The sequence below is a fragment of the Macaca fascicularis genome, chromosome 12, assembly GCF_037993035.2.
Source record: "Macaca fascicularis isolate 582-1 chromosome 12, T2T-MFA8v1.1".
NCBI lineage: Eukaryota > Metazoa > Chordata > Mammalia > Primates > Cercopithecidae > Macaca > Macaca fascicularis.
In genome coordinates this window covers 106,482,229-106,497,864 of record NC_088386.1, presented here as the reverse complement: position 1 = coordinate 106,497,864, position 15,636 = coordinate 106,482,229, and the positions used below count along the sequence as shown (strand labels likewise).

At 36.5% G+C, this 15,636-nt stretch overlaps 1 protein-coding gene across 2 annotated transcripts in view; it reads right to left on the bottom strand.

The window, feature by feature from the left end:
* Positions 1-586: 586 nt before the first annotated feature.
* Positions 587-15,636, bottom strand: part of CPS1 (carbamoyl-phosphate synthase 1) — a 119,290-nt gene continuing 104,240 nt past the window's right edge. The window contains exons 33-38 of one of the 2 annotated variants that reach the window (XM_005574178.4): positions 14,466-14,540; positions 11,435-11,533; positions 4,732-4,791; positions 3,861-3,973; positions 2,559-2,688; positions 587-1,807 (exon numbers count right to left, since the gene is read on the bottom strand). In XM_005574178.4, coding sequence (XP_005574235.3) covers positions 1,709-1,807; positions 2,559-2,688; positions 3,861-3,973; positions 4,732-4,791; positions 11,435-11,533; positions 14,466-14,540 — 576 coding nt within the window. In that variant the 3' untranslated portion in view covers positions 587-1,708. The remainder of the gene's footprint in view (positions 1,808-2,558; positions 2,689-3,860; positions 3,974-4,731; positions 4,792-11,434; positions 11,534-14,465; positions 14,541-15,636) is intronic. The other variant, XR_012421450.1, reaches the window with a different exon arrangement.

The window sequence follows — 15,636 nt, the reverse complement described above, 5'->3', positions numbered from 1 at the left end:
AGGAAGAACAAGGAAGAGAAGATGAATACTTAAAACATTCATATAGAGCTATAAAAAGTGGTAATCAATTGACTGTGAGGTAACAAGGAAGAAATAAAAGCTGTTATAGCATAATTATCTTAGGACCTTCACAAAGCCATGGTTTCGGTGGTAAATTGGAGATATGGCATCAATGTGCTCATTGGCACTATTTCCATTAGACAATGTTGGTCAGCCTCTGATGGGGTTAAGTTACTTTTCTGAGTTATGTAAGACATTTGTTTGAAAGTTTACTATATATTTGTGGCAATCTTTAATCAGTATGTGGTTGTACTTACACATTAGAAAGGATCCGGGTCAAAGATGGTTTATAGCCATATAACCACATAATGTTATGATGAGACTTAAAAGTAAGGGGGGGGGGGACAAGAAAAAATGAAACATGTAGCAGCTGAAACTTATTTTTAATGTTAATTTTCTCATACCCTATATGGGTTTGCACGGAAAAAATAAATAAGCAATGCAATCCTGGCCCAAAACTCTGTTTTATCATAGAAGTAAACTGATTTTTGTACATTAATGTAAAATAAAAACAAATACAACTGCATTACCTCTTAATAGTATTTTATTTAAAAGTTCACAATTAGCGTACTTGTAATAATAGAAAACATTTAAAGGTAACAAAGGCTGCCCTTCGGGAAAGACTTTTTTCTTATATGTAGAAGGAATGGTGTTTTTGCCCTTACAGTGGGTAGAATTCATAGTGCAGTGTGGGACCCCATAGTTAACAGAATCCATCATCTTAAGGCAATGAATCTTACTTCCAAGTTATTCCAAAACCGGGGGAGATTGTGAATGATAGAAATCTGATTGTTTCACTTGGGCCAAGTTGAAATCCAATGATAAAAACAACAACAAATCTACATAAACACTGTCTACCATCTGCTGATACAGTCCAGAAAACAAAACCAATATTCCTTAAAGAAATCCGTACTCTAAAGCAGGAGAATCGCTTGAACCTGGGAGACAGAGATTGCAGTGAGCCGAGATCATGCCACTGTACTCCAGCCTGGAGACAGAGCGAGACTTCCATCTCAAAAAAAAAAAAAAAAAGAAAAGAAAAGAAATCCATACTCTAAACACCTCTGTCACATTTCTCAACTTCAATATCATGGGAAGGGATAATAATATTCCTGGATTAGCCAAATGGGTGAGAATGAGGATCAAAAAAGAAGCAATACACAAACATCATGATGGAAGGTTCATAAGTTAAATCTATATTTCATTTTATCAAGTTTTTAGAGTATTCTGCTCTGTTAAAGTGTCCTGAGTTTGCAGATACTGTATTAAAAATAGAGTATCTTAAAGTATAGAAAGAATTCAGAAGGTAGGACAGCAACTTTTCCTGCTTTGATCACCATTAATCAGCACCATAAAATGTAAAAAGCTACAAATAAGCACATAGGCAAGCCTAGTCCACCAAAAATACGGTATTAGTAAATGGATGAAATCTCATGAAGAGTAAGTAACTTACGAAGGACTGTAAGGTTTTGAAGAAGTGACTGACACTTTAATTGCAAAAGATACAGAATATTAAGGCATAACAAAGTAAACTGAAATAAAGTTTAGGTATCAATATTCATCTCTGGGAAACCAAGTTGTGAATCAGTTCCTTTAGATAACATGTGGCTCAGATTGATTTAATAATGGGGCTGTGATGTCTGCATCTCTATGCTGCTTTTCCAGCACTGTACTGCCTGTAGTGGAAAAGACTCTTGGAGTCCACCTTGCGAGATTTCTGCACAGCTTCAGCAAAAAGTTTGGTCACCTGAAAATATAATGGTAGGAATCAGCAACCTCCATGAGATGAAAGTGAATTTTTAATGAATCAAGACTGAGAAGTCACAAGTGTCTGTCCCCAGTTTTCAAAGGGTATGGGATAAGAGGCATAAAAGTTTCTTATTTGATGGAGACTTTCTCCCGCATCTCAGACCTCACCATGGGAAATCTCTTTGGTATCTCGGACGTCACTGTGAAGAAGCTTGTTTCTCCTCCCATAGGGATTAAAACTGATTTTGGATAAAAAATAAATATGATAGGCAGAAAGTTAATGGGTCTCCACTCTGTTTCTCCCTGTGATAAATTTGATGGGTCATGTCCAAGTGAAACTGAACATACCTCATGCAATCATTTTTTGTGAATTGAACAAGCACTTGTGCTACATCTGGACCACCATTAACCTGTTGCTTTTATGTGGTGGCTTTCATTTAGAAACAATGAAATAAAAGTCTATATCTTTATTCCATGTCATGCTGTCACTTTTTATTCAAAGGATAATTGTAAGGAGAGAGCCATGGCCATTCATGGCCTTTGATTATCTCAATTGCTCGATCACCAACTGTCCCATTTAAGCCAGGACCTACCATGTTAGCATCATTATTTCAGATTAATAAAAATTCCTCTCTACTCTGAAAATTACAACGAGGGGAAAAGAGAGATGTGCATCTACTGATTACACTCTTAAGGGAGGCACAGAAATAAAATTCCCATCCAGTCTATATCCAAGGAAAAGATTATACCTGAAAATTAGTGAGGAGAGGGATCCCACTATCAACAGCTGTCCTCCGAATCACATAATTATCATGGACAAATTTAGTGTTGTTGTTAGGAAGGTTAATCACTAGGTCAATGCTGCCATCTCTAATCAATCTGGAAAAATAAACAAATAAAAACTTATAGACGACAAGCCATATTTTATAGTTTATAAAATACCAACATAAATTGCTGTCTTAGCCATTCAAGTCAATGCCATTCTGAGTTGACTGCCATCTGCCCTCCTCTATTGCTAAGTCAATGTTTAAATTACACTTATACAGGGATTATAATTTTTATTGTGTTCTTGAAGGAATTCTGGTGCAAGTCTAATGGAATGCAGATGTTTGTTTCTGTTTAAAATGCTATCTGTTCACTCATTAAGAATTGGTAATTTGATAGATATTTACTTATTTTTTAAAAAGAAGTGATCCCTCCACCATTGAATGCCCTTTCACCCCCATGCTCCCACTCCCACATTAAGTCTATTGCCTCCTAAGTAGTGCTAATTATTGTTTTACAATGCCCCAAACAAGGAGCTATTACATCCTTGGAAGCCTGCTAAGGTTTGAACACAATGCCATTATTTTATTAAAGTGATAATAATTTATGTGTTGGCTTCTCAAGAACGCTAACAGATAATATATTGCATAGAATGGCACAGCCATTCTGTAGACTGTAATATCTTAAAATAGGTGAGAATTATCTCCCATGCACTTATGCCACATAGATCTTTAAGGGCTGATGCAATGGTATTCCTGCCGATTCACACAATCCACTGAAATAAAATGTCTTATAAAATCTATAGTGATGACATGGTCTAAGGCATAAAAACCTGGTCAAGGAATGACCAATTAGGTAATCCAATGGATGACATCATCATAACACTCAACATAGGTTCCTGTATATAGTAAGTGCTCAACAAATTGATTTATTATGCACAACCTTAGTAAAATATAGCTGGTCATCTTATACTTGATATGCATATCTACACACAATGTAAGTTTGACATGAAATATAAAGTGCTGCATTAAATTCTTCATGCTCTCACTTGTTTCCATCAAGGAAGCATCCTTACTAAGAAGTATTTTGAAACACATTTCATATAACCATGTACGCATGATGTTATATATTCCATAGTAATGGAGAGTGAAGCTTTACAATCATCCACAAATGTGTTCATTTTTAAATTTGTTTTAAAAGACTTGCAATCAAGTAAGGTGAAATATTCATGTACTGGTTCTGAAATCCTCTAAATTATTTCAGAAAACAGTATGCCTAGTTCTTACTTTCTGATGGAAGAGAGGCTGGGATTCTGTCCGTCTTGAGACGGCCATGCCACTGGGGTGGCGGGGACATTGTTGGCGTTGAGCCAGTCTGATGTGGCTTCCGTGGCAAAGAGCTGCATTTAAAATGAAAAAATCAATTACTGTATCACAGTGATTTCTTATTTTTATAGAACATGTAATTTACAACAGAAGAAGAAATTACTGAACATGAGAAGTAGTATAATGCCATGGATAAAGACTTGGACTCAGAGTCCAGAGGCATGGGCACTTTAAATATTTTTTTATATATTTGCAGTGATTTAAAAAACTTAACCTCAATTTTATTTGCTTTTGCATTTTAATAATTATACATTTAATTTGAATTTAATAATTCAATGACAATTTCTCATAAATTTAATAATTTCTCAATTATTCATGGCTAATTCCTTGTTATCAGGTCAACAAATCCCCATGGCCACAGGCCCATCATAAGCCTTGGAAATAATTTGTTTTACTCAACAAGACTTTGTGTGGAGGTATTCACTGCCAAGAAGTTTTGCCTGTAAATGTCACAGCTAGAATCTATAACCTCATATGAAAACAAAAAAGGAAAAACATATGGAAATGTATTGGAACTTTGTCTCAATTGTGCTCAAGCTAAACTTCCTCCGTTTTTAGCTGGCAACGTCTATTGAATTTGTGGTAATTTTGTTAAAAGTTAAAACCAGTCTTTTTAATGATTTTACTCTAAGTTTTGAAACTACCAAGTTAGTTACAGCTTTCATATCAAAAGGACATATTTTGGGCTATTTCCTTTCCAATATCCTGCAATATTTTCTTTTGTGGACTGATTCCATGCTGACAGAAAACAACTTAAAACTAATGAACGTACCTTGAAACCTTCATTGTGTAATTGTTCAGCCACACCAAGGAATCTTGGCCGGAATGATTGCTGAAAAGGAATTTCACAAAATTCACTTTCTGGATATACACGTTCTTCATTTAGTCATATACAACATGGTGTTTCCTTACAACATCTTAAAAGACAATGCCACCTGCTTCCAGATGCTTTATATTCAAAAATGACACGTTTTATCCTTTTATCCTTCTATGGTGAGTATGAGTTTTAGCTATATCCCAATGTCAATGAAATTCCATCCACATTATCTTGATCTCCGCTTTTCACCTTGTTTTTAACTCCCTTTATTCTCTATTTAATCCACTTGGTCTTTGTAAGTTCAGATCCACCCCAGTTCTACAAGGACCCTTTTCCTGGTCAGGGAGGACTTAAAAGACACGTGGGTTAGGAGCCAGTACCAAGTCAGGCTAGCTGTTTTACCTATTCGACCTGCTCTTCTTCTTCTTCTTCTTTTTTTTTTTTTTTTTTTTTTTTTGAGATGGCGTTGTTTGCTCTTGTCGCCCAGGCTGGAGTGCAATGGCGTGATCTCGGCTCACTGCAACCTCCGCCTCCCGGGTTCAAGCGATTCTCCTGCCTCAGACTCCCGAGTAGCGGGGATTACAGGCATCCACCACCAGGCCCAGCTAATTTTGTATTTTTAGTAGACGGGGTGTTTCCATGTTGGTCAAGCTGCTCTCAAATGCCCGACCGCACGTGATCCACCTGCCTTGGCCTCCCAAAGTGCTGGGGATTACAGGCGTGAGCCACTGCGCCCGGCCTCAACCTGCTCTTATTTCTAAATTCTAATTGTGTACTGCTCTTCAATAACTAGGCCATTTTCCCACTAGCTCATGTACAAGTCCCTGCAATAATTCAATCATTGGAACTTATTTTTTCATTTACTAGGAGGCAATAAAAAGTTGTAGCTAAAGTATGAGCTCTAAAGTCAGTTAGCTGCATTTCAAATCTTGGCTTTCACCATTCACTAGTGGTGTGTGCTTCAAAATGTTAATGACTTTGGCCTTCATTTCTTCATTTCTAAAACAGTGATGATGATAATAGTAGTATTTCTACTTTTTGAGGCTCCACACCTTATTAAACTGTGTGACCTTGAACATCTTACTTAACAACTCTACGATGCAGTTTCCTCATCTGTTACACAGGAATAGTAACAGTTCTTACATTAGTATGAGTGTTCAATAAACTAATTTAGAAGTAAACACTACATAAGTGTTAGTACTATAATTTCTCACAGTTATTTGCCTATTAATAGTTCTTAATAAATATTAATATAATTAAAATAATTGTTTTTTCAGCCCCCCTAAAGACTTGATTCCTGCCCTTACATCCGAGTTTCCAAGCATGGGTTCCTCTACCCACGATTACACTTACAACCCAAACCGACTGCCCCCTCATTTATATGCATTTCATTTCCACACAGGCTTCTCTAATGCTCCATCTCACTGTTCAGATATTTTCCTACAGTCCATTGCTGTGTCCTTCCTAGGAATCCAGGTGGACCTGTCTAGTGTCCAACCCAACCTTCCCTGGATTCCTGACCATTACCATCAGGGGTTCCCTAGTTCTGAATATACTTTCTGTGATCAAGAGCTAGTGCTTGCAAGATAGTGGTCAGAATGAAAGAAAACAACACCAGGTGACCTACCCAAAGATCAAACCCTGACCTTGACTTCATTAACATGAGTGTCTGAGTAACTGAGCTGGCATATTTAAAATCATATACTGTTAAAAACATATCCATTCTTCTTTAAATAGGAACATTCTTGTTGGTTTCCCTTGTAAAAAGGTTTTAAACAGATGACATAAGCTGGTTACTTCAGCAAATGTCTTGTAATCTGTTTATAAACCATATTAGCGATGGCTGGAAAAAATCAAATGATCTTATTTCAGAGTCAGAAACCAAGAACTGTGAAAATAAAACACATATGATCCTTGCACAATTTTGATAATGTTTAGCCCATAACACCCTCTAATATTTACTTGCAGAGGCTTTCTGAGCACAGATCTAAATCCTAAGAAAAGACCCCAAAGACTATGTTCAAATATAAAATTCTTTCAGATTCTGGCCCTCTCAATCCCAGAACTGCAGTTTTATAAGAGGAAACTATTGGCAAATAGAAAAGATAAATGCAACTGGATGAATTTCAGCTGAGTCAGGCTCAGGGGTTATTCATGACTGCCTTATAGAACATGAATTGTAACCATGCCCAGGACGGTAGCTTTTCATTTCCACTTAGGGCCAAACAGAAAAAATGAGCTTAGATGCAAGAAGCTCATGGTTAGACATAAAAAAAAAAAAAAGTAAAAAATAACTCTTAGTGACATCAAGACAATTGGTTAGACAGAAGAATAAGATAATTCAAGTTTGATTCTCCTCAGAAAAGTCAAAGGGCTAAATTTGATGGCATATAAAATGTTTTTCATGTTTTAAGATTCCTTGGTATATAACAAATATATATATGAAATGTCTATATATGAAATGTCCAAAATGAACTTCTGAATGTTGTTAAATTCCCCTAATATGGAACATTACATTGTGACCCTCTGCTAAACACAGAATAGACTTCAGTAAGTACTAAATCACATTAGAAGGCTTAGCATAATGATCTCCAACACTTACTACTTGATACATTAATCATGCACTCAACTTTTCTCAATCTTTTATACTTTCCCCTAGCAAAAATTCCCTGATAACATGTTTGACAATAATAAGTGCTAACATAACTTTTAACTAGGTTTCTAAAGTACCATTGCTCAAGTAGAGTGGTTCTCAAATTGTGGTCCCTGGGAGAGCAGCATCAGCATTACCTGGGAATTTTTTAAAAATATGAAAATTTGAACCCCACCCCAGACCTATTGAATCAGGAACTCTGGGAGTGCATCCTAGCCATTTGTTGTTTTACAAACCCTCCAGGTGATTTTGATGCATACTTAAGTTTAAGAAAGGGGGGAATAGGAGATAGGAAGACTATCCTCCACTCATTGTGTAATATGAGGTCAAGATTGCATGAACCTTGGCTAAAATCACCATGAGAAACCTTGAGGGAGCAGTACTAGAATGTAATTTTTTTTTTGCCATTTTAAAGTAAAATAAGTCAGCAAGTCCTCTAAGACCTGCAGACACCAGGCAGAACCTCATTATGGAGCTGTTTCAGTGTTGTCCCCCAGGTGGAAAAGATAAATATCCAACATGACAGTATTGACAGTTCCCAGCCAGGGAACCACTCTACCTTCTGGTCTGGGTGTTGGCTTCCATAGGCACATTATAAACTTCTATCAAACATGTATTGAACACTTGTGACACATAAAACAGCCTCTCTACAAAAAGAAATTACAGCTGTCAGCTTGCATCTGAGTAGCCTCAGATTTAAAGGCTGATTGAAAATACCTGTGTAAGAAACCATTTGTTACTAAAGGTGAAAAGTACAAGCTGATTTATTTTCTTGGAAATGTTTATAAAGAAGACAGTCCTTTAAAAGGGAAAAATGTATATATATTTCCTCCAATGATCATTTTCACATTTATCCAATGCCTGGCTACAGAAAAGAAAGCCAAGTTAATACTATGTGATGCCTGTGGATTCTCCGGGGACCTCAGGATTGGCAACTCTATGGTTGTTCCTAATGATTCCATATTAAAGATAAAAGGTTATTCATGCCACTTGGAGTTGTCTTTTCAGATAAAATGCTTGCTTTGTGTTTCTGAGCGATGCTGAAGCGCAGATGTCAGATTGGTGCTTGCCACTCCACAAGCATCACTGAATAGCCCAATCAGAGAGGAAAACACTGAGTGCTCTTGATCTACTCTAGAGTAAATCATTTATTGTTAAAGGGTCTTCCAGAAAACTTCAAAACAAGGCAGATTGCCTATTCACGGCCACTAAAAATAAATCCTAATGCAATGAAAGGTGGCTAGAAATATTACAGGAAAATCAAAGATGATTTTTGTTGCCACATAAACCTCTATTATGCCTGTCTTATGTTAGAAATGCCTTGGTAGAGACATAGGGCATGTAATAGATTTACAAGAATCCTTTGACAAAATCTACATCTTGATTCTTTTATTCTAAGTCCTAGTTATAAGATTGATGTTATGAATATTTCAAACTTCCCAGGTACTTTGACCTATCGGATTTAACTTTGGAAGACCAGAAACGGAGAGTCGGTATGTGTTAAGGAGGAGGGTGGGAAATAGAAAAGAAATTTAAAAGTTAGAAAGACTGCCATATAAAAAGTTCTCTTGGAACTTCATAAGATAACTCACCTTCAACTAGATGCCTTCCATTGGATTTACTATCCCTAACCCCCATTTATATATTAGCAGTCCTTTTTTGTGCTATTTTCAGTTCTAACTTCAAATATCCAAAGTGTTTATACGAGTTCTTCTGACCAAGTGGGATCACGTTAAATAAAATGTTTTTTAAAAGTACAATGTAACCTAAAATATGGAACCCTAATTACTTTATCTGCAATTTCTATAAAGCTGCAGTAAAAAGTTGAGATTAGATTTGGCCCCATTCTAAGAAGTAGTCCAGTAAGTTTTATAGCTATTAACTCTCTATTTAGTATATTCTGTCATGCTTTTTCAGTTTATTAGACTAAGCATTTTTAAAAACATCATTAATGAAAATTCTTCATGTAGTAATGAAGAAACTATGCATTAGCTGATCAATTTTACCATGGCTGTAAATATTTTCATAAGTATAATTTTAAGTATTCTTTAAATACTTTTTAATATATTTTTAAATCTGTGTCCGTATGCTCTCATGTACAGAAAGTTCTTCTCAACAACTCATGTAGCTGCTAGAACATTTATTTATTTAAAAAGGAAAGCATTGAAAGGTAGACTTTCAATAGACAGCACTCACTTCTTTAAGAAAACATTATTTTTTCTAATAAACCCTTTTTTCCCCGACAAAGCAAAATTCTGTCCACTAATGCCAAAATTATGCAAATACTTCATAGGGATCAAATTAATTTTTGCTTCACATTTCCCTGCAGCACTAGAACCAAACAAGGCACAATTTTATACATCACTGCCTTCTTAAGCTGGCATTTTAAGATGTTAGCACTATTATGATTAGATGTGAAGATGTGGACTAAGGAAGGGCATGGTCTCCTCTGAATGCCCCCAGGTCTCACATTAAACTTTAAGCCATAACTGGAAGTTGGGCAAATATTCTCTTACTTGGGACTTATTAATACTTAATATCCATTTATAACGTTATGAGTCTATCATATGGTGTGATATGTCTCTAAACTGCCATTAAGCTTCACAATTGCAAGTCATCTTGTTAGCCTCTGCTCTAACTATTCACCATTGTCCTTCTGGTACCTTCATAAAGCAAAATCCCAAGTTACTCTTTGCAGAAACTTCTCCAAAGCCACTACCTGTATAGTCTCCAGAGTCTAATTTGCTAATATTAAGACACCCTAATGAGATGGAATCTAAAATAATCACCCACTGGCTTGAGAATACCTGGTACTGTTCTAATTATATTTTTATTGATTTTTATGTAGCCATGCAGAGTTTGAGCTTATTAAAAGCACAGCGGGGATATTATATAAGACCATTTGTTTTTTTTTTTTTATAGGAGCCAAGAATTACTAATCTCAAATAAAAATGAATGACCAGTTGGGAAGCCTCTAGTATTTTTTCAGGAAATTTATAAACAGGACAGTTTGTACACACTTGCAATTAGTAATAGTAACAGAAGTAGTTCCAAATAGTAATAAAAAGCATTCCAAATAGTAATAGAAGTTTCCTATCATTTTGCCCTAAGATTTATATTTAACTTACATCAGTAAATTGATAATGCCTTTTTTTATTGCATAAAGATATCCATTTCACCCTACTTTGACCTAGAAGGCTTACCAATGAATAATATTTCAAGAACTTCCACAGTATACTATGAAATAAGCTGACTGTATTAGGCCCAGTAAATCACTACCCTTCAAAAATTTTCAATCTGGAGTGTTAAGTTGAGAAATTTTATTAAATAACGTCCATGTATTCAACTTCGAATCCTTGGCATTTGATAGTGATTGAAATGTGAAGGATTGAATGAATGAAAGGAAGGAAGGGGAGATGGTCAGGAGAGAACAGACATGATTTCAGTTTGAGAAATTTTGGATTTGAGATATTCAAGTGGAGGTATGCAGCAGATTGTTGGAAATATGGGATGGCTGAGGATGTAAATTTACAGGTGGTAGTTATAGATAGAAGAGTAGGTACTATAGACGTGGATAAGTTGGCAAGGGGGAAAATCAAGAGACAGAGAAATATCAAGAGAAACAAACAGAGGAAGTGAGACCCAACCTCATTATAATGCCTATGTTCAGGAACTAAGGATGAAGAGCTAAGAGGAAAACATATAGAAAAGACAAAACCAAAGATTAAGAGGTTCATTTTTTAAGGTACCCTGCATCCCATTTAGAACAAATATCCCTTCGCTAGAAATATTTTCTGTCTGTATTTTATTTTTGCATGGACTGATGCAACAGAAGGCAAAATCAAGAAGCAAATAGAGAACAAATGTCTCTTCTTCCTGTAAGTTGCCATAAATGGAAACGTAAAACAAATCGCCCTTCTTCTATACCACAATTAACATTCTACCCTGCTCTTCCCCACTTACCGTGTATGACCATGGGCAAGCACACAGCCACAAACCACTTACCTGGATGCCAATCAGGATGCCTTTCTGGGGTATCTTAAATCCTGTGGAAAGCATTGCCTTTAGGAAGGCTGTATGAATACCTTCACCAAAGCAAGCCACCTGTTTAGAATAAATAAAAAATTAAAATAGAGGATGCAAAGAATAGTCAACCCCTCCTACCAAAAATTAAAATTAAAATACACACACACACACACACACACACACACACACACGCACAAATGGAAAGTACTTTACTCATAGACGCTTTCTGTAGATTTTATTAATGTTGCCCAAAGACCACGCAATCTGAATCCAGGGATTAAAAGGCTGGCCAGGGCAGATGTATCTTATGTTTTTAATTAAGCATAATGAATGAATAAGCAATTCTTTCTCTATCCAACAACACTCAATGGAGCAACATAACTGGATTCTACTGTGAGTTATTTGGATACAAATCACAGCTTCTGGTCCATAATGTGGTAAGTTTCCAAATGTTAATATGACTTACTGTTTAAATAACAGTATGTGTCATATATACTATGCAGCCGTGCATGAATTTACTGGTCAGTAGCTGAAATCCATAACTGCTGAATTGGTTTGGAGTCATTTCATAGAGCTTATGAGACAGCCTTCTGAGAAATTTAATAACTCCATGAAAACCTCAAAGGAACCTGTTTTTCTTTTTTTAAAAAATCATTTTTATAAAATGAACCAAAATATCCTGCTACTAGTCCTGAATACCACAGTCATATGAGGAAAAAACAATTCCAAACAAACTAATATATATAGTAATGTTAGAGTACACAGAAGTTTCATTTAGGTTTACGGTAATTGTGCTACAATATAACTACAAGTCAAATAGCCAATGTAATTATAGAACAAGTGGTATATTTGAACCTGATAGGAGTCAGTTCTGCCATGTATATCATCATTTGGCACAGGCACGGAACCACCATTAGAGTAACTACCACTGATGGCTAAATTCATTTCTTAAGCAAATTACCATTTCTGTGCAAGAAAAGTTCTTATGACTATAACCTTCAGTCAGTCACCAGTACGTGCAACTGCTGCTTTTCTCTCCACAGTGAACATTTTACTCAGTCAAGTACTGGGCAACTAACTTAAATAAGGTCAACCTAAGTTAATGAGTCTCAAATTCTACTGAAAAGAATTGGGTAATCCCATCATAAGTGCAGATGCTTCAACACAGACAAGGTTTTAAAAATTGTCTACAGAACCATAGAAAATATTTAAATGTGCCATTAAAGATCAGGACTAACATCCCCACTTTACCACTAGGAACATAAAATGTCCCTTACTTATATCAGTAGTTAGATGTTTAATCCTACAACAAGCCATTTGGACACTGAAAATGTCTCTTTGAAGCATAATTGAGATTTTACTAAGCTAGAATTCTGATTTCAGTAATAAAACAGACCTCGTAATATTTTACTTTATCACACTTGGAAATATGACCCTTTCAAATAATGGAAGGATTATCTTTATACTTGAGAAACACATATAATGAAGGGGAGCTGAATTTCTCATTCTTTTCCTATTCTTATATTTCAATAACTCCCATAATGTATGTGTGGATGCAGAATGAACATAAGCACTGAAAACAAATTTGCCATGCTAAAGAAAACAGCATGGGCCGGGCGCGGTGGCTCATGTCTGTCGCGGGCGGATCACCTTAGGTCGGGAGTTTGAGACCAGCCTGACCCACATGGAGAAACCTCGTCTCTACTAAAAATACAAAATTAGCCAGGCATAGTGGCACATGCCTGTAATCCCAGCTACTCGGGAGGCGAGGCAGGAGAATCGCTTGAACCCAGGAGGCGGAGGTTGCAGTGAACTGAGATGGCGCCACTGCACTCCAGCCTGGGCAACAAGAGCGAAACTCTGTTTCAAAAAAAAGGGAAGAAAGAAAACAGTATTAGGGAAAATACATCTTTCTCTCTGATCTGAACAGTGGGCCAGCTAAATCAGCATTACTAGTAGTAGTGACCATGGGATCAAGAAGAACCTGAAGACTGTCTCCTTAAACCGACTGGAGATGTAACATTCATAGCGCCTTCATTTAAAAGTAAGGGGTTTTTGCCCTTAAATTAAAAGAAGCAACAAAGAGGCAAATAGTCCCCTTTCTAAGAGTCGAAATACAAACCGGACAGCCATTTATTCCTGACTGCCTGCCTTCTTGTTTCACTTGGTTTCTCACCACAAATCTTGCTTGTAACCAGGCAACCACATAAAACATCACATACTCTGTTGCAATTAAGTATCTTCTCCTTTTAGGTTTTCCTTAATACCAAGAGGAAACAATGATTGCTTCCAGTCTGATATTGCCACTCGGATGTGCACTGATGAGAATCTGAAGGTTGTATCTAGTAAGTCTGTCAAGGGCTAGGTGATTCACAAAATGTCCTGACACTGACATGGAGAGAACTTTCTAGAATCTGACAGCTCTTTATGAGAAACACATTTCACAATCCTAAAGAAACCTTCAGCTGACACAGCCTCAACACAAGTGAAGAGGGACATCCAGTGGCCAATTCCATTATAGTTTTTAGATAATCCCCAGGAGGTTAAAAGTAGTCCTGAAATTTTGTATGTATCTGCAGATTCCACAATGTTTAGGTCTATGATCTTTACAATGCTGTCATTCTCCATATTACTAGTAAAAATCAAATGATCTAATTTAATGGCAGCGAGGCAGGGAATGAGGTGCTATTACAGAGAGACCTGAGAACCTTTAATAAAAAGACATAGAAGATACTTACTTGGATGTCTAGATAAATACTTGGAAGATGTTCTCATGTGAAAATGAATTAGGAACACGTGTATTATATTCCCATGTTAAAATATAAATAAGAATTTAGACCCTATTCCAAATAGAAGTAAAATATTTTTCAAATTCAAAATTCATAAGCCCTTTGAGTCTTACTCTGATGGCAGAAGTTTTTATTCCCTTTATTTTACTGTATTCAAATCGTAAAACCTTAGATTTCAAAGTAGATTTAATGAACGCTTCCATGGATAATTAACTAGTTACCTCTCCAGTGGAAGCCATTTCACATCTCAGAATGGGGTCAGCATCCCTCAACCGGGGCCAGGAAAACATGGGAGCCTGTCGGAAAAAAAACAGGGAGAAAAATTATGTGAGGGAAAAGCAGAAAATGAATAAGAGAGGATAAATATATTTAGCGAATCATCTCTCACAGGGTTCACTTAGGCTACAGTAGACATGTAAAAAATCTCTTGGGTCCAAGCATCTGACTTGAAAAATAGCTTTAAAACTCCATTCCAAGAATTTCTTGAGCTCTTGGCCAAAACTTTAGGTTAAATAATCACAAATTAATTCTGTAAATAGGGCCCCTGAGACCAGTCGGGACCAGTGTTTCTAATCTGGCCCGTGCATATTCCTATTGGAATGATTTCAAAGTCCACTGGGCATTGGTCTCTCCAGACAGAGTTCAAACACATTTTTTCTCTTTGATAGGCTTTGGAAACATTCCTCTTCTTGTTCTGATCATTTGAACTTGCAACAAGCCACCTTGCCAGCAATGGCTGTCTGTAAGCCAGCTTCTGAGACATTAAACTGTTGTTGACACCTCTTAAAAGCTTTGAAAAACATTCTGCTTAGAAACATTTTTGTGCAGAACATTCATATGAACTAGAATATAGGAGCGCCTCCTTTTCATTTATTTTGCTGATGCAATTCATGAAGAACCAAGTTTCCATTTCTTGCTATATGTCCACTTATCTGGTACATGGAGGAATTTTATCAATTTCTCCATCGATTCTGGCACCCAATCTAAATTATGATGGGAATTCTAGCTTGGGAGTCATTTCACTGGATCATCTTGCTCAAGTTACATATTTCTGCACTTCAGCTTCCCTATTTCCCCATCTGTTGATACCTACTAGCCTCACTAGGCTATTAAGATTGACAATGAATAAGTAATTTGAAAAAACTTAAGATTTATATACAATGCTAACTAGGGAATGAGTAAGCTGGAAGACACAGTGCATTTAAAAAATGCGTATCTACCTGTAATCCCAGTACTTTGGGAGGCCGAGGCAGGTGGATTACCAGAGTTCAGGAGTTTAAGACCAGCCTTGCCAAAATGGCAAAACCCCATCTCTACTACAAATATAAAAATTAGCTAGTTGTGGTGGCATGTGCCTGTAATCCCAGTTACTTAGGGGGCTGAGGAGGGAGA